The sequence below is a fragment of the Abramis brama genome, assembly GCF_963993115.1.
Source record: "Abramis brama genome assembly, chromosome: 18".
NCBI lineage: Eukaryota > Metazoa > Chordata > Actinopteri > Cypriniformes > Leuciscidae > Abramis > Abramis brama.
Genome location: NC_139980.1, coordinates 27465420 through 27488594, shown reverse-complemented (window position 1 = coordinate 27488594; position 23175 = coordinate 27465420). Strand labels below are relative to the sequence as shown.

The 23175-nt window shown below is 34.8% G+C and overlaps 1 protein-coding gene across 6 annotated transcripts; it reads left to right on the top strand.

Annotated features, from left to right (window-relative positions):
- Positions 1-4139: 4139 nt before the first annotated feature.
- Positions 4140-23163, top strand: tpd52l1 (tpd52 like 1). Of its 6 annotated transcripts, XM_084090195.1 has the most exons (10): positions 4140-4287; positions 5762-5803; positions 6264-6287; positions 14831-14946; positions 15839-15987; positions 18661-18762; positions 20395-20409; positions 21554-21592; positions 21907-21967; positions 22133-23163. In XM_084090195.1, the coding sequence occupies exons 1-10, from the start codon at positions 4230-4232 to the stop codon at positions 22253-22255; spliced, it is 729 nt and encodes a 242-aa protein (XP_083946321.1). In that variant the 5' UTR covers positions 4140-4229; the 3' UTR covers positions 22256-23163. The 6 variants fall into 6 exon arrangements, with proteins under 6 accessions (XP_083946321.1, XP_083946322.1, XP_083946323.1 ...); XM_084090196.1 differs by lacking the exon at positions 20395-20409; XM_084090197.1 differs by lacking the exons at positions 20395-20409; positions 21554-21592.
- Positions 23164-23175: the final 12 nt, after the last annotated feature.

The following is a 23175-nucleotide window of genomic DNA, read 5'->3' as shown; positions in this document are numbered from 1 at the left end:
AAATATGTTGACCCAAGAACACATCTAACTCGGCAAAATCTGGTAATTTTGACCCGGAGAGGATATTCTTTTTCCAAAAAATGCTACTTAATGTTATGGCATTGGACTAAAACTGACATTGCTCACACAGGGTGTAACAACTTTCCAAAAATATTTGATCATTTGTGTACTTTTTACATTTTTTGTAATTTGATACATATACATATATATATACATATACATATATATATATATATACACACATACATACACACACACACACACACACACACACATACACATACATACATAGTATGTATGTATGTATGTATTATATAAATTGCTTATATAAATAACTAATTATGCTTTGGTATTTCCAAATATTGTATCCAATCTTTTCATCCACTTGTTTTTTTTTTTTTTTTTTCATTAGGACAGGTTTTGTTTGCTCATGCACCAAAAACAGAGGTGCATGAGCTCAGCTCAATGAGACCTACGGTCTATTAGTCAATTTTAATGAAAGAAAGCAAGTTGACAGAAAGATTAAATCCAATATTTGGTGATAATACAGCATAATGAAATATGTATAAGCTATTTAAAAGGCAGTCATTTTTGCCCGGGAACACCAAATAAAGGATTTTTAGTACAGCAAGTCAAGGATTGTCTCTTGTAAAGTTTGAACCCACACCCTTATCCGCACAGTGATACTGACATTCAGTTTTGAGCATCTAAAGCATTCCATTAGAATATCAGCTTTTGTCCATGTATGTGAAGATCACCATCTGGACACAGAGGACAACATTAGCAAACAGAGATTACAACATGTCACTTGAGTCACAGTTTCCTCAGGATTCCTCCTTTGTCCCTCCCTGCTGGTCGTCTCTGATAATGCACATTCCAGTCAAATAATTTCCTGCCTGTCTAAGCACTTTGTTAGGGGTTTGCTTCCTGAGGTCAGCTGACTGACTGACATCCTGTTGACACCAGTACCAGCTGCTCAACCAGACTCGAATATCAATCTCTGTCAGGTTAATACAATAAAAGGGTGACTCACATTGGTATATTGTAGTTCTTACTCTTGAAACTTAGTGCTGCAAATATTATTGACTTATTAATGATGCTTTCTCATTTGTTGGATGAAGTGTATGCTAAATGACTAAATGTGAATGTGGTTATAGTTACAATTTATAAAAAGTCAAAGTTTGTGATCTAGGCAAGGATCTTCTTCTTTATACAAGGGATCTAATTTTATCGCAATGTTTTTTTATTTGACAAAATGTAATGACTGCAATGTTCTTCATGTACTAAATGTATTATTCTTTGGTGACCAAATGTGATTTAGTTTGATTAAATTTTTTGCTCAGGGATTTTAGTCAAATACGGTGGTGGTGATGACATGAGACCATGGAGGTTTATACAATGTTGGTCAAAAATATATTAACAAATACATGCAAAAATTATTTTTTTATTAACTCTTTCAAATAGACATTTATTTGTATATAAACGCCATGGGAGGACATGGCAAAAATAGTTATATTTATTTAGAAAATACCATAAAAATCTCCGTCATATCAGTCATAGCTCATTGTTTTCTCCCAGCACTTTTTAATATTAATAATAATAATAAGCCAGCAAAGTGCCCATGTATAGTAACACAATCATCCATATCTTCATGTGAATTTTGGGGCTGATTGCTGTGCTTCTTTATAAGTGGTCGTTTTTAACAAGTCTGACATCTAGTGGTCAAAATAACAGAAAAAAAATACTCGAGTGACATTTTGTATGTTGCCAACACTTGTGAAGCTTAGCAAACAGCAATAACATCATTTAAATACTTTTATTTTAACACTATTATTTTGTGGGATCATCTGCTCTGTGTTTGTATATCCATGTTTGAAGTGCTGTTGACTATGGCAAGCCGTTTTAGCATAAATTGTACCCAGCGTTACTCCTCGTAATTGCATTTTTACTAGTAAGAATTAAATTTGAGAGCTCTACAATTCAATTCTTACTATAGTAGCAATTACAGTTAGAGAGCTCTCTTATTCAATTCTTACTAGTAACAATTCCAATTAGAGAGCTCTACAAATGAATTTTTACTAGTCATATGTCTCCATTGACTTCCATTCATTTTTAAAGGAGCTGTATGTAAGATTGTGGCCAAAACTGGTACTGCAATCACTTTCAAATTACTGTAGAGCGGTGTATCCCCTCCCCCTCCCCCTGACTCGAGGTTGCCAGATAGGCTGCAGGATCCAGCAGGAACGTAGGCTGACACGTAGCTGTGGTAACTACAGCAGAGCTGGCAACCCGGATGCTGAAACACAACTGACTTTGTGATTGGTAGATAGGCGGAGGGTGGCGCTTTAGGCCAAAACACAACATGACAACATCAACATCAGTTGAGGGCTGCAACAATCACTTTTAAATGACAATATCCTGGCCGGACTACTGTTGTCAGTGATATAAGTATTTGAAATGAACATGATTTCTTAATGTCTAGTGACATATCAGGGCCATTTTATGATTAATTGAAATACATTTCTTACATACAGCTCCTTTAATTATGGAGCTCTACAATTGAATTGTTACTAGTAAGAATTCCAATTAGAGAGCTCTACAATTCAATTATTACTAGTAACAATTACAATTAGAGAGCTCTCTAATTAAATTCTTACTAAGAATGCAATTACAGAGCTCTCTAATTGCATTTTTACTAGTAAAAAAACGAATTAAAGATATGTATAATTGCAGAGCTCTGAAATTGAATTAAAGAGCTCTGCAATTGCATTCTTAGTAACAACTGAATTAGAGAGCTCTCTAATTGGATTTGTTACTAGTAAGAATTGAATTAGAGAGCTCTGCAATTGCATTCTTAGTAGTAACAATTGAAATAGAGAGCTCTCTAATTGGAATTCTTACTAGTAACAATTCAGTTGTAGAGCTCCGTAATTAAAAATGAATGGAAGTCAATGGAGACATATGACTAGTAAAAATTCATTTGTAGAGCTCTCTAATTGTAATTTTTACTAGTAATAATTGAATAAGAGAGCTCTCTAATTGTAATTGCTACTAGTAGAATTGAATTGTAGAGCTCTCTAATTGAATTCTTACTAGTAAAAATGCAATTACGACAAGTAACGCTGGGTACAATTTAAGCTAAAACGGCTTGCCATAGTTGACTCATTACAATTTAAACCCTTCCTTATTACAATAATTGTCTTAAAGCTCCCATAGTCACATCAATAAATATTAGCTCGTTATACATCATTAAGCATAACTTGGCACAAGCAGTACTTCAGTTAAAAACTGAGCATGTTCTGCTCTATTCTATTCTATTCTATTCTATTCTATTCTATTCTATTTTTGTACTAAATTATTATTATTATTATTATTATTATTTATATATAATATCTCCATTGCATTCTCAGGCCAGCCTATTTTTTCCGTGTCTAACCAGGAGATGGCGCTGTTGACCGCAAGGACAATTTAACCGACAGTAAACTCCTTGCTGCTTCTCAGGTACACGTGTCACTCATGACATCATCATTTTGGCATGCCAAACTGGCATTCCTTTGTAATAATAATAAAAAAAGAATAATAAATAAATCCTATTAGACTGTACGAATTTAGCTTGGTTTTATTAATATCATTGTTTTGTTTTATAACTTACCAATTATTGATTATAAATTACATTGAGCAGGTTGTTGCTCTACAACCCCGCAAGATCATTTTTGAGCCATGGGTTCCCTCTGGATTTTCATTCGCGCTTGAAGAGTAGCTATTTTGGATTGTAGTAAAAGTAAAAAGTATGTGGTTGACGTTAATAAAATGTATTTAACGGTTTTGTTCTACAATTTACAACATAAATTGCACACAATCAAACCTAGATTTTGAAGCTGTTGTCTTTTACAACAAAACAAAAAGTCCATGTTGCTAACAGTTTGTTAGATAAGGACTACAACTTCCACAAGGATACAAGTTTACGTGCTTTAGGAATCGGACAACAGTTGTAGTCTTTATGTAGCAACTTTCGCTTGTGTATATTTAAAAATTCTTTTTTTTACAGTCTATGATATTTACCATGAAATATGCCCTATTACTAAATCATAATATGCTAATTAGAGCCGCTCCTATTGGTCTGTGGCTGAAGCTGCCCTGGTAATGGGTGTGGTTTTGACAGCAGACGCGTGTGTGAAACGGTTGTGTAGGACGCGATATTTCTGTCTGAACTGAGAGTGTGCGTGTGTATGCGTGTACTGGACCTGCATTTGCACAGTACCGCTGATATGGAGCCCAGACAACAGGGTGAGCTTACTTTCCTATCACTTTCATGTCTTATGTTCTGTGAAAATCCTGGAAATGTGTTTGAATAGCCTACTTCTGTAAATATAGTTTCACTTTGTGTATCTTTAAATAACTTGAGTAGATCCAAATAAAGATGCACGTTTTGTTGGTTTTAAGTTTGCATACCAGAAAAATACATATAATGGATTAAAACATAACTAGCCCAATAGTAGTCTACTCTATTATATAAATATCAGCTACTTAAAAGTTATCTGTACATACTTCTCTAGTCATTTAGGCTTCATTCTAATGATGTGCATGAGCTTAAGTCAGACACGTGATCAAGTTTTTCCAGGGATCTGTTGCCAAAACACGTAAACAAATGAGAGAATTAGATGGAGCTCCTCCCTCTCATGTTGCTTTAGGTGCACTGATCTGGACAACCATGTGACCTTTCCATTTCATTTCCACGTGATTGTCCTGAGCTAAATAATTGAAATCTTGTGACCAGATATGTTCAAGTGGGAGTACCAGTGAATTGGCTGGCCTTTAACTAAACAGAACTGTATAAGTAGGCTACAGTAGTACTGTAGTATAGACATCCTGTTGGCACCTGGTACTGCGTTGCTCCACCAATGTAGTGCAACAAACTCTAATTGCAGGGTTGGGCAATGAAAAGTCATATAAATACAATCAATCTATCTCAATGTAATAAGACTTCTTACATGTTGGTATACTGTGGTCCTTTTTTGCTCTGAATCGAGAAAGGCCGGTCTATGTTTGAGGTCAAGGACCATAACCTGTAACAACAAGACCATTGATATGTGCTCCATGAGCAAACCTATTTAGTATATTACAGTAAACATTCAGAAACTAACTGAGTAACAAAAGTAGTATAGTATAGTAAATGAAATCATTTCAGTAAATAAAACTGAGTCATTTACAACAATAAATGTGAATTTGACGTAGCTTTGCAGTGTTGTTTAGTAGTACAGTACAGTAAAGTTAAATTAAATGGTAATTTATGGAATAGTGTATTTTATACAAGTTTTGACCTGACAAAATACAAGTAAATTATAAGTATAACCTATTAGTTCAGTTTGTGAACTGGAAATGTTGCCAGTTGCTGAATTTGCAAACATACTAGCATACTACTCTTACTATTTCTGTCATAGAAAGATATGGTAATAGTACAAGTAGTATACTAGTATGCAGTTCTGAATTCAGCAAATGTATTTTTGAACCCAGTATAGTATAGTATAGTATAGTATAGTATAGTATAGTATAGTATAGTATAGTATAGTATAGTATAGTATAGGATGGCAAAGTACAACCCTGAAAACAGTGTCTTCGTAGTAGCCTATGTAGTTGTAGTTTAATTTTTTTTAAATAAATGTATTTAAATCAACATGTTCAGTAAAGTCAGTGCATCTGCATTGTTCATTTGTGTATTCAACCTTTAATATCTGTTTGTTTTGCCAACCGTACTTCACAGAGCTGTACTCTAGCGTACTGACTTCTGAAGCTTTAGACTGGGGTAAGAGCTTGCTGTGCAATGTAACGAAAGTGAATGTGACAAACCCAACCTCTGTAGTCTGTGTGTGTGTGTAGATCACTCATTTCCACCTCTGAGCCGATGGGTTGTCTACAGCTTTTTTCACATAGGTGCTTTTAGATGGAAATAGTCTGAGACTTTAGCACATATTAAAACTTGTAGACACTGCTAAACCCTAGAATTGTGATATTATTTGATTGACAGACACAGACCCTTTGTTGTTCTTCAAATGTATGTCATGTTGAGGTTCCTTGAATGAGTCAGCATTGGTTTGATTTGCATGTCTGTGTATTTTTGTTTTTGAATGATATTGTTGAATATCCCTGTTTGCATGTTCTTTGAAATGTGAGTGCCATATGTAATCTGTTTTGATTTGGTGTATCATCAGCTCATGAATCATTTCATGCATTGTTCTTCTTATTTTCAATTTGCTGAACCACAGAAGACAGAGAAACTTTCCATGCAGGTAGGTCGCAGAAACATCTAATTTCATCTGAAGGATGTAGCTTAGCTTAGAGTTATAAAACTACCCATTACACACACTTTGCATCCTCACCATCTGGAACCTGCCAGTCACTAAATACTCTGTCGTGGTGTCTCTGTGCAGCAGTCAGACGGAATTAAATCCAGTCAGATAATCACTAAAGAGAAATCCCTCAGATTACTTCGGCAAGGCCAGAAATGACGCAATTCTTCACTGAAACCATGCTCTTAAATTATACTGCTTTATTTCAAGCTCCGAATAGATTGTGTTGCATTATTGAAGTTATTTTGTGAAAAAAGCAGGATTTGTTCCAGTTGTCACACTTTTCTAAGACTTGTTGTTTAGTGCCATGAAAGTTAGCATGTTAAGTAAAACTAAAACTATTAAAAGTCATTTCCATTAATTGATATAAGGCTAAAATAAATTACATGTTAGATGAAAAACTTATGAGAATTAGAAATGTTGTCTTAACTATAATAAAATAAGTTTGTAAGTTGAAGTACTAAAATTACTAAGACTGAAATTAAAATAAATTAAATCAAAATTTAAAAAAATATATTTTAAATAAAATGACAAAAGCACTTAACAAAATTACTGAATATTAAACTAAAATGTAATTAATAAAAAAACTATTAAGCTTATTTAAAATATAATATTAAACTAATAGCCTATATACATATTATTATTAAAATGTTATTACATATTATTTTAATAAAACATTTTAAAAAAATACTATAATAATAATAGGCCTATAACACTAATATATGAAGGACTAAAAATGAACGAAAAATAAATAAATAAATAAATAAAAGTAGAAATAAATACCAAAAAAGCCAAAATAATAGTAAAAAAGCCAAAATAATAGTGAAAATAAATACATTTTGGTAATATAAATGGCTATTTCTGTATTTTTACATGTATTTATTTATTTATTTATTTATGCATTTCTATATGTATTTATTTATGTATTTATACATTTATTTATATATTTATTTATTTATATATTTATATATGTATTTATTTCTACATTTATTTATTCCTACATTTATTTATTTCTGTATTTCCACATTTCTACATTTATTTATTTCTGTATTTCCACATTTCTACATTTATTTATTTCTGTATTTCCACATTTCTACATTTATTTTTCCCTGCGCATGTATGCTAATTGACCTATGGCTAAGCCACGCCCCCAAACGCGATGAGCCAATCAATCATAGTACGCATAGCTAACCCTTCTCTGCTTCCACGTCCATTGCAATGCATTGCAGTTAGTCAGTTTATATTCGTTTTTATGTTTTTTCTTGATCATTTTGGCTTTTAAACTGCGTGTGTGTGTGATTTTGGTTGGGTGACAGTTGTAGTTACAGTTGGACAAGAGTTTACAGTTTGACAAAAGCACAATGTTGTGTTTTACACAAATATAAGTAGGCTAAACACTTTGCAGTTATTATGTCCTGTATGAACAAAATGATCGCTCCCGCTCTCTTGACACACACACACATTCCAGCAGAGCAATCTGACATCGCAGCCTGTTCTTCTGCGCTCACACCAAATGCGAATAGAGGGTCAAATTCGCGCGTATCGCGTCTAGTTCGACGCTTGAACATTTTGAATCCAAAGCGAATAGGACGCGCGTATAAAGCGAGCGTTTGAAGCGAAATAGCACCAAACTACGTTTACACTGTGAACTGTAAATCTTTGTCTGGAGCTGCAGCTTATCGACCTTATCAACAATAAAATTATTAATATAACCCTCCAATGCATATTTAAGGCCCTTTTGGTGACATCGAGATGATATATAATCTTTCTGTCTCCAAAAAATCATCAATTGCCTCCTGTGAAATTTCTCCTTCTGTGACAGCTGCCAAAGCGCCTGTTACCGAATGTTGACTGTTTGTCCGAGTGAGTGGAGGGGGCGTGGCTTAGCCATTGGTCAATTAGCATACATGTGCAGGGAAAAATAAATGTAGAAATGTGGAAATACAGAAATAAATAAATGTAGAAATGTGGAAATACAGAAATAAATAAATGTAGAAATGTGGAAATACAGAAATAAATAAATGTAGGAATAAATAAATGTAGAAATAAATACATATATAAATATATAAATAAATAAATATATAAATACATAAATATATAAATAAATGTACAAATACATAAATAAATACATATAGAAATGCATAAATAAATACATAAATACATAAAAAAAAATAGCCAGAAATAGCCATTTATATTACCAAAATGTATTTATTTTCACTATTATTTCTGCATTTATTTATTTATTTCTACTTTTATTTATTTATTTATTTATTTTTAGTTCTGTCATTTTTAGTCCTTCATACTAATATATGCAATTGATTTAATATTTAATATAGCTGTTGTTTTATTTTTACTTTTTTGAAGATTTGCATTAAGTTCAGAATTTGGATTTCCATTGATAGTTTTTGTGTCATTGATGAATCAAGATGAATATAAAAGTCATTCACACAACTTGCTGAACAATTGTTATTATTGGCTTGGGCTATTATTTATATTTTTCTTTCTATTAGGCAACTGAGCATATTAACATTATGTATTATGGTTATGGGTATTATGACTTGAGTATTATGAGTCATTCATTGGTTTATGCAGTTGTCAGCAGTGTTATACATAGATTTACCCAAGATTGTTTGTTTTTTCCCCCACTCATCTCTGGTTTGTATTTAAAAGCTGTTGTCTTTCATTCCTCTCAGTGGGTGATAGTAATGTTTTTTTCATCTGATGAGGATAAGAATGGCCTCCTCCTCCACACATTGCAATCTTTCTCTGAGGACAGTGAAGTGATTCTTTGTGAGTCAAGAAGGAAAATGAGGACACTGAGAGGGTTGGACAGAATAGTAGCGCATAGTCCAGTGAGCTTGAAGAAGCTGAACCGTCGAGCACACTGCCCTAAAGGGACACTTAGTAACTCAGATGACACACCGAACACCATGACACGACTCTGCTTGCTCACCCAGACATAAGAACATGAGAAAGATGAACTCTGATTGGCCCGTTAATGACAAAAATAGAACTGAAAGAAAATACACGAAGGTTTCTCTGTGATTATCTCTTCTCTATTGCATTTTACTGTTATTTTAGTCATTTCAGCGAATCGGTTCTTTCAAGTAGTCCGTTTCAACTAACCGATTTAACCAATTCATTCAAAAAGAACCAACTCGAAAGAATGATTTCTTCCGTATATGATTTCTAATGAAAAGATACAGATTTATGTAGATGATCAAGATGACCAACCACTTGAAGTTGTCTTTGGTTATCTAGCTCAGCCAGGTTCCCAGCTTCAGTTAGTCTAGATTCAAGGTTGATCTAGAAACCATGTATAACCAGCTGCCATCAGAATGGGGATTTAGCTGGGGGTTTTCAGCAGGAGCCATGTTATTATTTTAATTGGTGTTAAAATAGAATTGTTTTGTATCATAGCATTATTTTTTCAAATGATCTTGGCTTAAATCTGATATCTCCGCATTTCATCTTGGTGCTGTTGAATAAAGCAATTCAATATCACGCAGTTCTCCGTTTTCCAGGTAATAAACCTTCAAAAAGAATTACACTCAGTGTCTGTAGACACAGTATTAAGGCAATGGAATAGAAAGGTTATTATTTTACATATTTACCGTGAAAATGATCCTCTGTACTTCTTCTTATTCGAGACACAGACCCTTAAATAGATTTAGGGAATCTGATTCATGGGATAATTGGGAGGTTGATGCAAGGCATCAGGAAAGTTACTAGGCAACCTGAACAATGAGGCGGTGGAACTGTGAAATAATTGCTTTTCTTATGAGTTATGCTCAAAGATCCAACCCTCAGTTTTAATCTATAAAAAATTGTATTATATCTAAAAGCAAATAAAGCATCTTACAGACTGAAGACCTAGAGGTGTACGCAGTGTCTCAAATAGTGTTTGCTTGTGTGTATACTGTCATGTTAGCGTTCATTTCTTAATATCTTAATATCAGTGATTTTCCTCTGAAAAAGTCATTTTGAGGACATGTTGTGTCTCTGAATTGTCATACTGATTATTTTCATAAATGTCAGCCACACATGCACTATGTTGGAGACTGTTTTCCATTATAATAGGCTATATCCAGACAAAAAAACAGTCAAAGCTAATTTGTCCATGGTGTTTTTTGTAAGTCTGTTACCAAATGAAAACATTTTGTTAAATTATATAATATGCTGATTAATTAATTGAGGGTACGTTTACAGGACAATGATATACTAAAAACTGAAAAGTTTTTCCTTTGAATTGTTTGCGTACAGACGACACTATTGTCAAAATTATCTTCGTTCACTCAGGTCCGCAAAAACGACGGCATTATGCATGCCAGGCCAGTAGTTGGCGACATCACTTTGTAAAGAAACACTACACGCATATAGACTGAACACGTAATACGCATGTGCATGACGTCACCGTTTACACAAAATTGTGTTTCTTTAGTTTACACGGAGATGATAGCAGTATCATTTTCAAAAACTTGCACTTTGAAACCCAAATTCAAAAGTTTGCATTTTCAAATGGCCCCCAAAACGTTATTGTCATTGTACAGTAAATGAACGAAAAGGCATAAAAAGTTTTACGTTTTTAGTTTAAAATTGGGGCGTGTAAATGGCTCCTTAATTTAATCATGAAACACCACTAAAATTGTATCACAAATAATCACGTTAATATGTGCGGAGAAAATCTATTTTTGTGGTTACAGGTTATTTTGATAAACTCTGTGTTTTCTGGCATTCATTGCAAAGTCTTGTTTAGTGTGACACTGCGTTTCTGAGTTACCCGTATCGTGTCTTTATTCCTGCTTTCCCGTATTTCAATGTTTGCCTGTCTCTTGGACCTTGTTTTTTATGTTTTATGTTTTGAATTGCCCCAAGAAAGCTGTGTTTGGATCCTCAACCAAAGTCTTGGTCACCTGTTCAATTTCTCATTAATGCAATTATCTAATCAACCAATCACATGGCAGTTGCTTCAATGCATTTAGGGGTGTGGTCCTGGTCAAGACAATCTCCTGAACTCCAAACTGAATGTCAGAATGGGAAAGAAAGGTGATTTAAGCAATTTTGAGCGTGGCATGGTTGTTGGTGCCAGACGGGCCGGTCTGAGTATTTCACAATCTGCTCAGTTACTGGGATTTTCACGCACAACCATTTCTAGGGTTTACAAAGAATGGTGTGAAAAGGGAAAAACATCCAGTATGCGGCAGTCCTGTGGGCGAAAATGCCTTGTTGATGCTAGAGGTCAGAGGAGAATGGGCCGACTGATTCAAGCTGATAGAAGAGCAACTTTGACTGAAATAACCACTCGTTACAACCGAGGTATGCAGCAAAGCATTTGTGAAGCCACAACACGCACAGCCTTGAGGCGGATGGGCTACAACAGCAGAAGACCCCACAGGGTACCACTCATCTCCACTACAAATAGGAAAAAGAGGCTACAATTTGCACAAGCTCACCAAAATTGGACAGTTGAAGACTGGAAAAATGTTGCCTGGTCTGATGAGTCTCGATTTCTGTTGAGACATTCAGATGGTAGAGTCAGAATTTGGCGTAAACAGAATGAGAACATGGATCCATCATGCCTTGTTACCACTGTGCAGGCTGGTGGAGGTGGTGTAATGGTGTGGGGGATGTTTTCTTGGCACACTTTAGGCCCCTTAGTGCCAATTGGGCATCGTTTAAATGCCACGGCCTACCTGAGCATTGTTTCTGACCATGTCCATCCCTTTATGACCACCATGTACCCATCCTCTGATGGCTACTTCCAGCAGGATAATGCACCATGTCACAAAGCTCGAATCATTTCAAATTGGTTTCTTGAACATGACAATGAGTTCACTGTACTAAAATGGCCCCCACAGTCACCAGATCTCAACCCAATAGAGCATCTTTGGGATGTGGTGGAACGGGAGCTTCGTGCCCTGGATGTGCATCCCACAAATCTCCATCAACTGCAAGATGCTATCCTATCAATATGGGCCAACATTTCTAAAGAATGCTTTCAGCACCTTGTTGAATCAGTGCCACGTAGAATTAAGGCAGTTCTGAAGGCGAAAGGGGGTCAAACACAGTATTAGTATGGTGTTCCTAATAATCCTTTAGGTGAGTGTAGGTTATACTGCTGAAAGCAAATATAGTTTGAAGAACAGTGGAAATGCATAACATACTTAGTCTGAAGTTAATGTCTTATAGCAAGCACTGAACCATCTTGCTTTAGTTTTAAGATATGATCTTCTGTACAGGCATTGTGTGTGGTGTAAATGATGGATCTGGGATCTCATTCCTGAGCACTTTTCTTTTGCTAAAACCGTTCTGCTCTTCTACCTGCTGATTGCATTAGCCTCTGAAAGTGTATCACGCGTTTCATACCACAGCACTCTAATCAGTTTCCCAAGTAATGACTGACCAGACCTCCAAGATGTGACTCTTGTTTCCTTCTGGACAAAAACAACCTCAACGTTTATTCACATTACCGGAGGCATATCAAATGCATTTGTGCTTCATCATTTTCTAGCTATTGTGAGGTTTAGTTTTTGATTCTCCAACATAATTCTTTTAAAGAACAGTTTTAAGTGAATTGTAAAAAAAAATCACAGTCTAATTTTAAAGGGGTTTGAGTTTACAAATAAGACTTTGTAATTTAATTTCAATGTAATTTCACTCTTCAATAAACACACTTAATGTAAAATATTTATTTATGTAAGCCATGCCAGGCATGTCTTGCAATGCTGAAATGAAACTGATACGCATAATGGTGTTCTGAGTTAAAGGATTTTGGGGAACTGGGTTGGGCTTTCAGTGATGGTAATCAAACCATATTCCTGCTTTCATGTCCTCTTCTCTTTACTTTACTAAGTTAGGTTTTAGTCCTCAAATGCATGAGAAAATACTACTGTTTTGGTCACTAGTCTCTGTGTCAGCATGTCAGCTATTATGAAATCAGCCTTTTGTTGCCTCAAAACATACTTCCATGATGCTTGTAAAAATGACATAATTTTGTAAATCAGTTGACAACTTCATAGGATTCATAATGTGATCTACTGATCTTAAAGGGTTAGTTCAGGGTTAGTTCATCTTTGGAACAAAAATGAAGATATTTTTGATGAAATCTGAGAGATTTCTGTCCCTCCGTTGACAGCTACGCAACTACCACTTTGAGTTTGGTGCTTCAAAAAGTTCATAAAGAGATGTAAAACTAATCCATATGAATTGAGTGGTTTAGTCCAAAATTTTCTGAAGAGACACTTATCGCTTTATATGATGAACAAAGTTATAGTTGCGTAGCTGTCAACGGAGGGACAGAAAGCTCTCGGACTTCATTTGTGTTTCCAAGATGAACGAAAGTCTTACGGGTTTGACGAAATGAGGGCTGAGTAAATCTTTTTTGGGTGAACTAACCATTTAAAGGAAACATGTAAAGCTCTATTATAACTGTTACCTTCAGATGATTGATGTGGCATGTTTGCAAGGTGTTTTCAGTCTTTTCGTCTTTTTGTGTACAACCTTTCATTAGAACTGCAAAAATACACCTTCATTCAGGGGTGAGGCAGGATAATTACATACTGTACAGAAGGTGATGGTTAAATGTGTTTAAAGGCTTCATTGCTGTTGTCACACTGACTGAAGTGTAGATTCTGTATACTGGCAAATGCCATTTAAGTGTTTTAGTTTACCTTAAACTAGCTGTTTCCATCCAGGTTCTGAATTTATTTTTTGTGGAAAATCATATAGCAAAAAGTAGTGATTCCATTCCAAAAAGTTAATTTTATGCAAATATGGCAATTTTATTCACATCTTGGTGTTTACATCCAGCATTTTAAATGCAATCTCACAATTTGAATACATGTGGGCTAAAGAAAAAATTTTCATGTTATTGTATGGTTTCAGAAAACTTATAAATAAGTCATATATGAACTACCATTTAAAATTTGGGATCAGTAAGATTTAATAAAAAAAGCAATTAATACTTTTTATTCAGCAAGGATGCATTAAATTGATCAAAATTGACAGTAAAGACATTTATAATTTAACAAAAGATTTTTTATTTGAAATAAATGCCATTTATTTTGAACTTTCTAGTCTTTGAAGATTTCTGGGGGAAAAATGTATCCCCAAAAATAAGAAATGTTTCTTGAGCAGCAAATTAGCATATTAGAATGATTTCTGAATGATCATGTGACACTAAAGACAGTAATGATGCTGAAAATCCATATACATTTTCAGGTTGGAGTGGCATAAATAAATATATGGAAAACATAGCTAATCTGATTCATTACACCCTTATCCTTTAATGATGAGTTTGAGACTTTTTGGCTAAACGGTTTAAGATTTTTGTCATCCTTTTAGCAATGGTGGATCGAGTTTACACAAGATATTTCTGTGAAATCATGTCTGTGAAAGAATGTGTTCTCATAGATTTGTACATGTGACTGAGACATGTTAACAATAACATTAGTTCTTCTCTATTTTTGTACATTTATTTCCAGGTTTGTTGGACAAAGAGCCTCTAAAGGAAGTGGATGAGGACATGGTGTCAGAGGTGGACCTCAACAACACTGTCACAGAAGAGGAGCGAGAGGAAATGGAGAATGAACTGACTAAGGTACTTTCCCCAATGTTTTAGTGCTGTAAACTAGGAAAATGAGGTGCAGTGCAGGCACATTAAGAGCTGTTTTATCCTTAGAAACATATGAACAGAAACAGATAAAAACTGTTTTATCCTTTGAACAGTTGGTTCAACTTAAAAAAATTACTTCAATTGGTAACACCTAAAGAAATTAAGTTTTCTCAACTTAAATTATCACGTTTTTCACGATAAAATGTGATAATTTAAGTTGAGAAAACTTAATTTCTTTAGGTGTTACCAATTGAAGTAATTTTTTTAAGTTGATCCAACTGTTCACTTTTTACAGTGAGTGTTAGTCTGTGAACTCAAAGGCCACAAAGCTCAAGCAGAAATTGTCTCGCACGTTATGCAAATCCTGCAGATCTGTCATTTTCCTTCTTTGCATGTTGTGACTCAATGTAAAAAGTGCAAAGGAGATACAGTATTTATACCTGTTCTGACCCTTAAAAATGACTTTTATCTGTGAAAAAGTGTAGTTAGGTTGGGTTAGGTTAGTACTGACACGTGATCCAGTTTACTGTACTGTAGTCACTGAAATTTACTGTGCTGTTGCCGCACAAACGGTCTGCATTATCTCGTCCAGAACATACACCCTTGATTGGAAATCATGTGACCTAAGCTTTTCCGTTTTTTTCCCTGGGCTATTTGATCCCCCTAGAATCTTCACAGTCCATTAAGCCATGTAAGGCTGACGTTAACTGTATCACAGTTTGTGTGTGAGACAGAAAGGACAAAAAGAGTGGACAATTCATATTAAAACTGCATTATTTGTTGTTCAGTTGTACATTTTCTAGCTGTTATATATAAATCTGAAGAGCATCACAAGAGCTTCTCAGCCCCCAACCTTGACCTATTTTCCCTCTGTCAGTTAGAAGAAGAAATCACTACTTTGAAACAAGTCCTGGCCTCCAAAGAAAAACGTCACTTGGAGTTGAAACAGATACTAGGGATCACACCCTTGAGTGAACTACGACAGAACTTCAGCAAGAGCTGGTACGACATGCAGACCAGCACTGCGTAAGTACAGTAGTGTTTGCTAAACCCTGTGATTAATGTCATCTTTCGTTGTGGCTTATTGCGACTACAGAGGCATGCAACTTTTCAAGAGGAAAATAGTGGTGGTTGACACATGACCAAAATGAACAAACAAAAAAAAACAATTTTTAACACTAGTAGTTCCTCAGATATTACCTTTCGTATAATGTAGCTTTTTGTGAAAGTAAAAGGTCTGCAAAGTTTCAAAGATCAAAGTGCATGATAAATGGAGACAAATAGAGAACCAATTCTGAACTGTCTGAGTCGTCAGTAGTAAAGTTTCACTTAATTTTAAGGTGACATAGTTATGTTGTACTTACTCAAATATGTACTTAGTAATATTACTTAACTACATGTATTTCCTATATTACGATTAGGGTTTACTTGTAGTTAAGCATCATTTTCTGTTAATACTATACTAAGTACATGTAGTAACATGCAACTTAAAATAAAGTGTTACCCCTGTTTTTTACTAAAATGCTTCCTTCTTGAGAATGACTTGCAATCTGAAAGAGCATTTTGAAACTGCTGTGTTTCCCTGCGTCAATGTATATTTAGGTTATTGCAATTATGATGTGATCCATATCTACTTCAATTCACATTATACAAACAGCGCCTGTCTGAGACACTCAGCCCATTTGCACGGTAATTACGTCATTGCGACAAGGCTTCCTGCACATCCTTCTTTCGCTTTATACTTACACACTGAACATAGACATGATCAAATGGCCTATTATTGTCAATGAAAGGGAAATAGTGTAGAGGCTTACTAAAAATCACTTCTCATAGATTTTATAAACAGATAAAAAAAACTGTTTTAAACAGATTAATACTCAGGTTACAAGCATGATGAATAGAAACAATTCATAAGCAAAGATTATGTGAATTTATGATATCAGAAAAACAGCTATTTATTGTACATTAATTCATTTAGCAGACTCTTTTGCCCATTCTCATTAGCTCTGGTGGATTGACTTGTTATTTTTTGGAAATCAAATCTGTGCTAGAAAGTTTGCTTATAGAACAATTCTATAAACTAACATTCTATGTCTCCAGAATTAACTTTCGCTATTGACGCTTTAATTATTTGACACTTAAACTTTTTTTTTGTATGACTGTTTAACATTATAATCGTTAGAATAACATTAAAGGGTACGTTTATATGCTAATAAGTATGTCTGACTTTGTTTATATTCCCATGTTCATCTGGTCATTAAGTTACTACAGTGTCATGGTAACTAGCATCTCAAATGAAAAGCCCTTCTCATGTCGCAGTTGCCATGGGCTGAGAGGGACAAAGTGATCAGATGGCGTCTTCTGACCGATCTGGATCATTTCTGTATTAGTCTGAGTGACTCATACTCTCATCAATTGACTAGATTTCCAGCTCCTACAGTAGATTGTTCTTGTGTCAGTCTAGATGTGCTATTATTCAAAGCATGTCATCAATGTGATTCACCTCACATAATTAAGCTGCGAAATGTACCTTGTAGCATGACTAGTTCACCCAAAAATAAACATTCTTTCATAATTTATTCAGCATCATGTCATTCCAAACCTGTATGACTTTCTGTCTTCCATAGAACACAAGAGGTTTTTTAGGCACAGTTCACACTTGACTTTTTCTTTACGACATGACAATGACAATTAAACAACATAACGTCACTATAGAACTAATCCAGACTTGTGTACTATAGTCTTCTGAAGTCATAAGATAGCTTTATGTGAGAAACGCAAGTTTTTGTCTTGTCTTGTGACTGATCGGAATGTGCCACTTTGGATACTGTATGTGTAAAATGTTATTAAAGGTGGGAGTTTTGTTGAGGAGCTCTTGGGTCAAAAGGATTTTGTGACTTCAGTACACTGGTTTAGATTAACTTGCTGTCTAAAATGTGATTGGGACTCTCAAACAGACATTTATGAAAAAGCATAGGATAGGAAGTCACTCACTCTTATCCGGGCTCAACGAGGAGGATTTTTTGTATTGGCCTGCCCTGCCTTAAAATATAAGGTTATAACACCAAATTTCAGATACCAAATTTCAGTGAAATTAGCATTATTAATCTACTGTTCCCTTTGTGGACTTTCTTCTTGTATTCTCTATATTGAAGCAGCATTTCTTCCTGTTTTGGACGAGATCATACAGAAAAAGTGAAGTAAAGTTCTTCCTGATTATAATTCAGAAAAGGCACCTTTTGTGTCTGTAAGCTACTTGGTTTAAAGTTTGTTCTCGTTCTCCAGTCTCCAATGTCCTATTGGAACTGTGTCTTTGTCTACTATCTGTAAACCGTTAGTGTCTTAAGGACTGTTCCAAAGGCAATAATTGTTTTTGGTTCTTTGAACAAGCATGAAAAAAATTGGTTAAACCCTTTCCAATAAAGATTTGTAAAGCTTATTTGGATTTTATAAAATTTTCATTAAAACTACAGTATCCTGAAAAAGGGATGCTTCTTTTATTGCTGAGTATATATACCTTGTACATGGGGTCATTTATTGTGTACTATGTATTGTGTTAAACTCAGTAATGTTTAAAAAATGGATTCTGGATTAAAGAAGGATTTCTATAAAGGGTATATCAGATTTCAGAAATATATATTTTTATGAAATATTTTGTTCCATTTGACAGTATTTGTTATTTTTGTACTGTTCTGGCAGATACAAAAAGACATCTGAGACCCTGACCACGGCAGGACAGCGGACCTCAACTGCCTTCAGTAACTTGGGCACTACCATCACCAGGAAGTTCGGGGATATTAGGTACAATGTCCCTTCCCCCTCTGCCTCTTTCTGCTGTCCTGTCATTTCCTGTTTTTTTTTTTTTTCCTGTAGGGATCTCTCACAAACACATAGTTCACACATGCTGTGTATGTTGCACAGTGAAATGGCAGTGGTCTTGAGGCGCTTACCTCGGACAGTCTGATTGAGAGGCACGTTTGTGTTATGTAAGCCTCATTTAAGCAGCTTTCAGTGGGCCAGATTGGAGGCAGATCCAGCTGGAAGGGAAATAAGAGCTTGTGATGGCATGAAGAATTTACCAGCTCTTCTTCACTGGCTCCTGGATGGTTGAGACTTTCTGTGACAATAGATGCTTTCAGAAGTGTCATAGTCTATAACAGGGTGATAAATGATTGACTGTTGACAGTTTGTTTGAGTTATTTTATAATGGTCATGCTTTAAAGATGGCCATCTTAAACACTGCAGAAAATAATTTTATTACCCAGTTTTCTTAATATATATATTCTTAAAACAAGATATTGAGAAGCAACATTTTGTACTATAATAGAACTGTTGTCAGAATATATGTTATGCATTTATATTTTTTTCGAATAATCTTATGTATGCATATCAAATGAGAGTTTCTTGTTTTAAGGATGTTTAGGTAAGTCAGAAATATAGATAAAATATAAGAACTTTTGCAGAAGTGTTAAAGGATATTCATTATGTTGTATGCTCTTATTAGTGCATTTTAAAACAATTTTATTCATTAATGAATTGCAGAGATATAATACTGAAAATCAATGCATGAAGCCCAGTTCTAATTTATTACTCACTCCTGCATTTACTTTAGCAAAGTAGTGTTGATTTTACTGTAGATCCAATACCTCCTACCTTATTTTACTTCAGCATGTTTGGCCTTCAGGTACTGTATCCCATGAGGTATGTGTGTTTGGTTGCCAGTGTGTGACGCTGTCTCTCTGCATGTGTCTGGGGGGTTTTCTACCTCATGTTTGCAGTGAACATTCAAAGAACAATGTGTAGCCTTGCATGCTCATCGGCTCCTAGCTATAGCAGCAGAGCGCATGATGATACAGTTCACACTGGATGACAAGTAATGCTTTTTGCTTCTCAGGATTTCATCAATATCTTCTACTTCAAAAATGACCTTTTTATTTTGTTTAAATAATGATAAATCTTATTGTTGTGCAGTCCTGAGTGCTACGGTCAGCCTACTTCATCAGTCCAAAAATAGCAGAATTGGGAATGGTTAATGTTCATTAGCAAATTTAATATACAGTGGCCCTAAAAAGTACACTTAAGTCACACTTAAAAATGTATGAATACCATTGCATTAGATGCACACTTTTAAAGCAGAAAATTTCACAAGGTTTCCCATGACAAAACAATTGTTCAAAATGAAGTGTGAACTTGAGGGAAACTGACTTCATGCATCGACCAAAAATGAACTTAACACCAGTTATTATTTTTTGGTATTCATACATTAAGTGTAACTTAAGTGTTCAAATCATTTTTGTGACCTCTGTATTAAAATTCATTTACAAAATCAGTTGTTGTGGTTTGAGTCTCATATGACCAAATGTTGCATGGCCTATAATCTGTCAGCAAAAATGATTTACAATGTTCTTTCCCTATCTCTGATGCGCACCAAAGGTCGCATTCCATTGGGTAAGATATTGTGTTCATAGATCCCAGATAGAGATGAGCAATAGCTGCTTTTCTTTTAGCATCTGCATGATGCATGAGAACAGTGACGGTGCAGAAACTAAATCTGACTTAAAGACAGGACTCCCATAAATAATCAATACGGGTCTGAAGGGGTATTCAAATATCTGAGCGGTTAATATGAATATTTCAATAAAATTTCAATGAGTGTCAGCCTAACATTGATTATAACATTGTGTGGAGTCATAAACTCTTTAGAATAGATCATATGAGATCTGAAATGGTTCAATGTCTGAGACTATGGCATAGCATTATAGACGGGTCTTATTTTATTTTTAATTTTCAGCAAATCAATGTAGATCCAAAGTCACAATTTCTTTGTCTCCCACTTACTAAGTCAGCATCTGTTGTTTTTCTTTGTGAACTATTTATGACAAATAATGCATGTAATGCTCTTTGATAAATAGCAGAACCCCTTTCTTCCACCTGCTTTGAGTAGATGTTTTTTTATCAAGGACGTGGTTTAGTTTCTATGCATAGAAAACAGAAAGTGCAAAATTATCTGTACAGTTACCCAGTTCACATGCAGCTTTCTACCAGTATAGCTATAACAGAAATCTTTGCCTTTATGGGATAGTTATACGTATAGTCCATTGAAAAGTTCAAAACCGTTCAAAAGTTTGGGGTCAGTATTTTTATTTTTGAAAGAATTTAATACTTTTATTCAGCACCGATGCATTAAATTGATACAAAGTGACAGTAAAGACATCTATATTGTTACTGTTACAAAAGATTTATATTTCAAATAATATTATAAAAATATTAAGTCACCTGTTTTCAACATTGATGATAGTAATAAATGTTTCTTGAGCAGCTAATCAGCATATTAGAATGAAGGATCATGTGACACCGAAGACTTGAGTATTAATGATGCTGAAAATTCAGCTCTATCATCACAGGAATGAATTACAAAAATCTAAACGACCCCAAACTTTTGAACGGTGGTATAGATGTAGTGAAATTTAAATATAACTAGAATTATAACTGTTCAATTATTAGCATTTGATGTGTCTTATTTGCAATGTATTTCTTTGTCCATGATGATGATTGAACCTCTCTTTTGCTTGGCCATGCTTTCATGGGACAGCTATTCTATACGCCATTCAATGAGCATGCCTACAATGAGGTAAATATGTGTGACGGCTTGCTTTGCATGTTTTTTCTTTTATTGCATTTAAGCATCAAAAAATGTGATACCACATATATCATATGCATATATAAAACAGTACACTACAGGTTGAGTGTTTTATACAGTCAGATTTATACCGTCGTGGTTTTGTTGCATTAAATAACTGTAATGGTAATACCTGCATGTACCAACTTTTTCATCACACAACAAAAAACCTGGAGAGGATGTTAGGACTCCTTTTGAATGGACCAAGTTTAGAGTTTGATTAGGTTTGGTGAAACGCGTAAAACGAAATTGTCTTTATTCCACAGGAACTCACCTAGTTTCAAGTCCTTTGAGGAGAAAGTCGAAAGCACAGTTTCAAACATTAAGGTAAGCCTGACATAAAATGACCTTATTAGTGGTCAAACACTAACTTTGTTTGTCCCTTAGTTCAGTGCTGTTAATAATTGATCAGCTTATCATTGGGAGTTTTCAACTTCACTGTGCTTGTTGTCAACACTATCCAATTTTATGAGAGTTTTGTGTTGTGAGCAGTCAAAGGTTGGAGGAACAGGAGGTGCTGGCAGTTTTGAAGAGGTCCTGTCATCAGCGGCCCATGCCAGCGCCCAGGACACCCCTACTAACAACGTAACTGAGAGTGGTGAGCGCTCATGCTGAAGATGTTAAAGGTCTACAGGTGGAACTATGATGCCTCCTAGTGGTCTGGAGACCACAGTGAAAATTGCTCCGGGGGCCCACGACACAGTAACACATGCCTTCAGATGTATGCTGGTGAATTATCCGTGCAAAATATTTATTATTTTTGTACGGAAGGAAAACCACCAAGTGGAGCATGTTTATTCTTTAACTTTTCTTCAAAATATGTATGTTTTTCAAGGAGACTGCCTTTGGTGTAGTCCTGCGTTACTTTATCATTATTTATACTAACTCAACATTGTGTTAACAGCAACAAAGCATGATACATTTCCTGGACCAAAAATAATGGCTGAAAATCCTTGAAGTACTTGAAAGAATGTTTAACTAAATGGATTTTAACTTGCTTTTTTCCTGTCATAAATCTGTTAATGCTCCTTTTCCTGCTGTATACCCCACAACTAGAGCACATGTTTGCTGATAACAGATGCAAGCAGCAAATTAAGGATATATGTTTTACTGCAGTCTATTAATTTATCTAATATGCCTGGTGTGAATTATTAATTGGCAACAATAATTGTCACTGACCAAAAATGTATAGCATTATTATGTCCTGTTTTTTTTTTTTCATACATTTGTGTAAAATGTTGCAGCTTTACATATTTAACATTGACATTTAAGTCAATCGTTGTTTTAAGGAAGAGGATTTCATAACCAAAATCTTTCTTCAAAGTGTTGTGTTGAGCTGCGTTCATTGATAACGTTAGTCATTAAACGTTTTTTTGCAAAGTCACCAAGTCCCGGCTCATCAGTCATGAAATAAAGGTGAACTGAACTGAAATCATAAACCATAACATGAGGATTCATTTTACTATTCTCTCATCATTAAGACATTAAAATGTGGCAAAGTCTCTGTAAAGACCTTCGATTCACTTTTTTGTTGT

Excerpts from the sequence above, each read along its gene's own strand:
- tpd52l1 (XM_084090195.1), top strand. The coding sequence starts at position 4,230 with ATGCGTGTACTGGACCTGCATTTGCACAGTACCGCTGATATGGAGCCC. Across the intron at positions 15,988-18,660 it reads GACATGCAGACCAGCACTGC|ATACAAAAAGACATCTGAGA; the intron begins GTAAGTACAGTA and ends CTGTTCTGGCAG. Across the intron at positions 21,968-22,132 it reads GCACAGTTTCAAACATTAAG|TCAAAGGTTGGAGGAACAGG; the intron begins GTAAGCCTGACA and ends TGTTGTGAGCAG.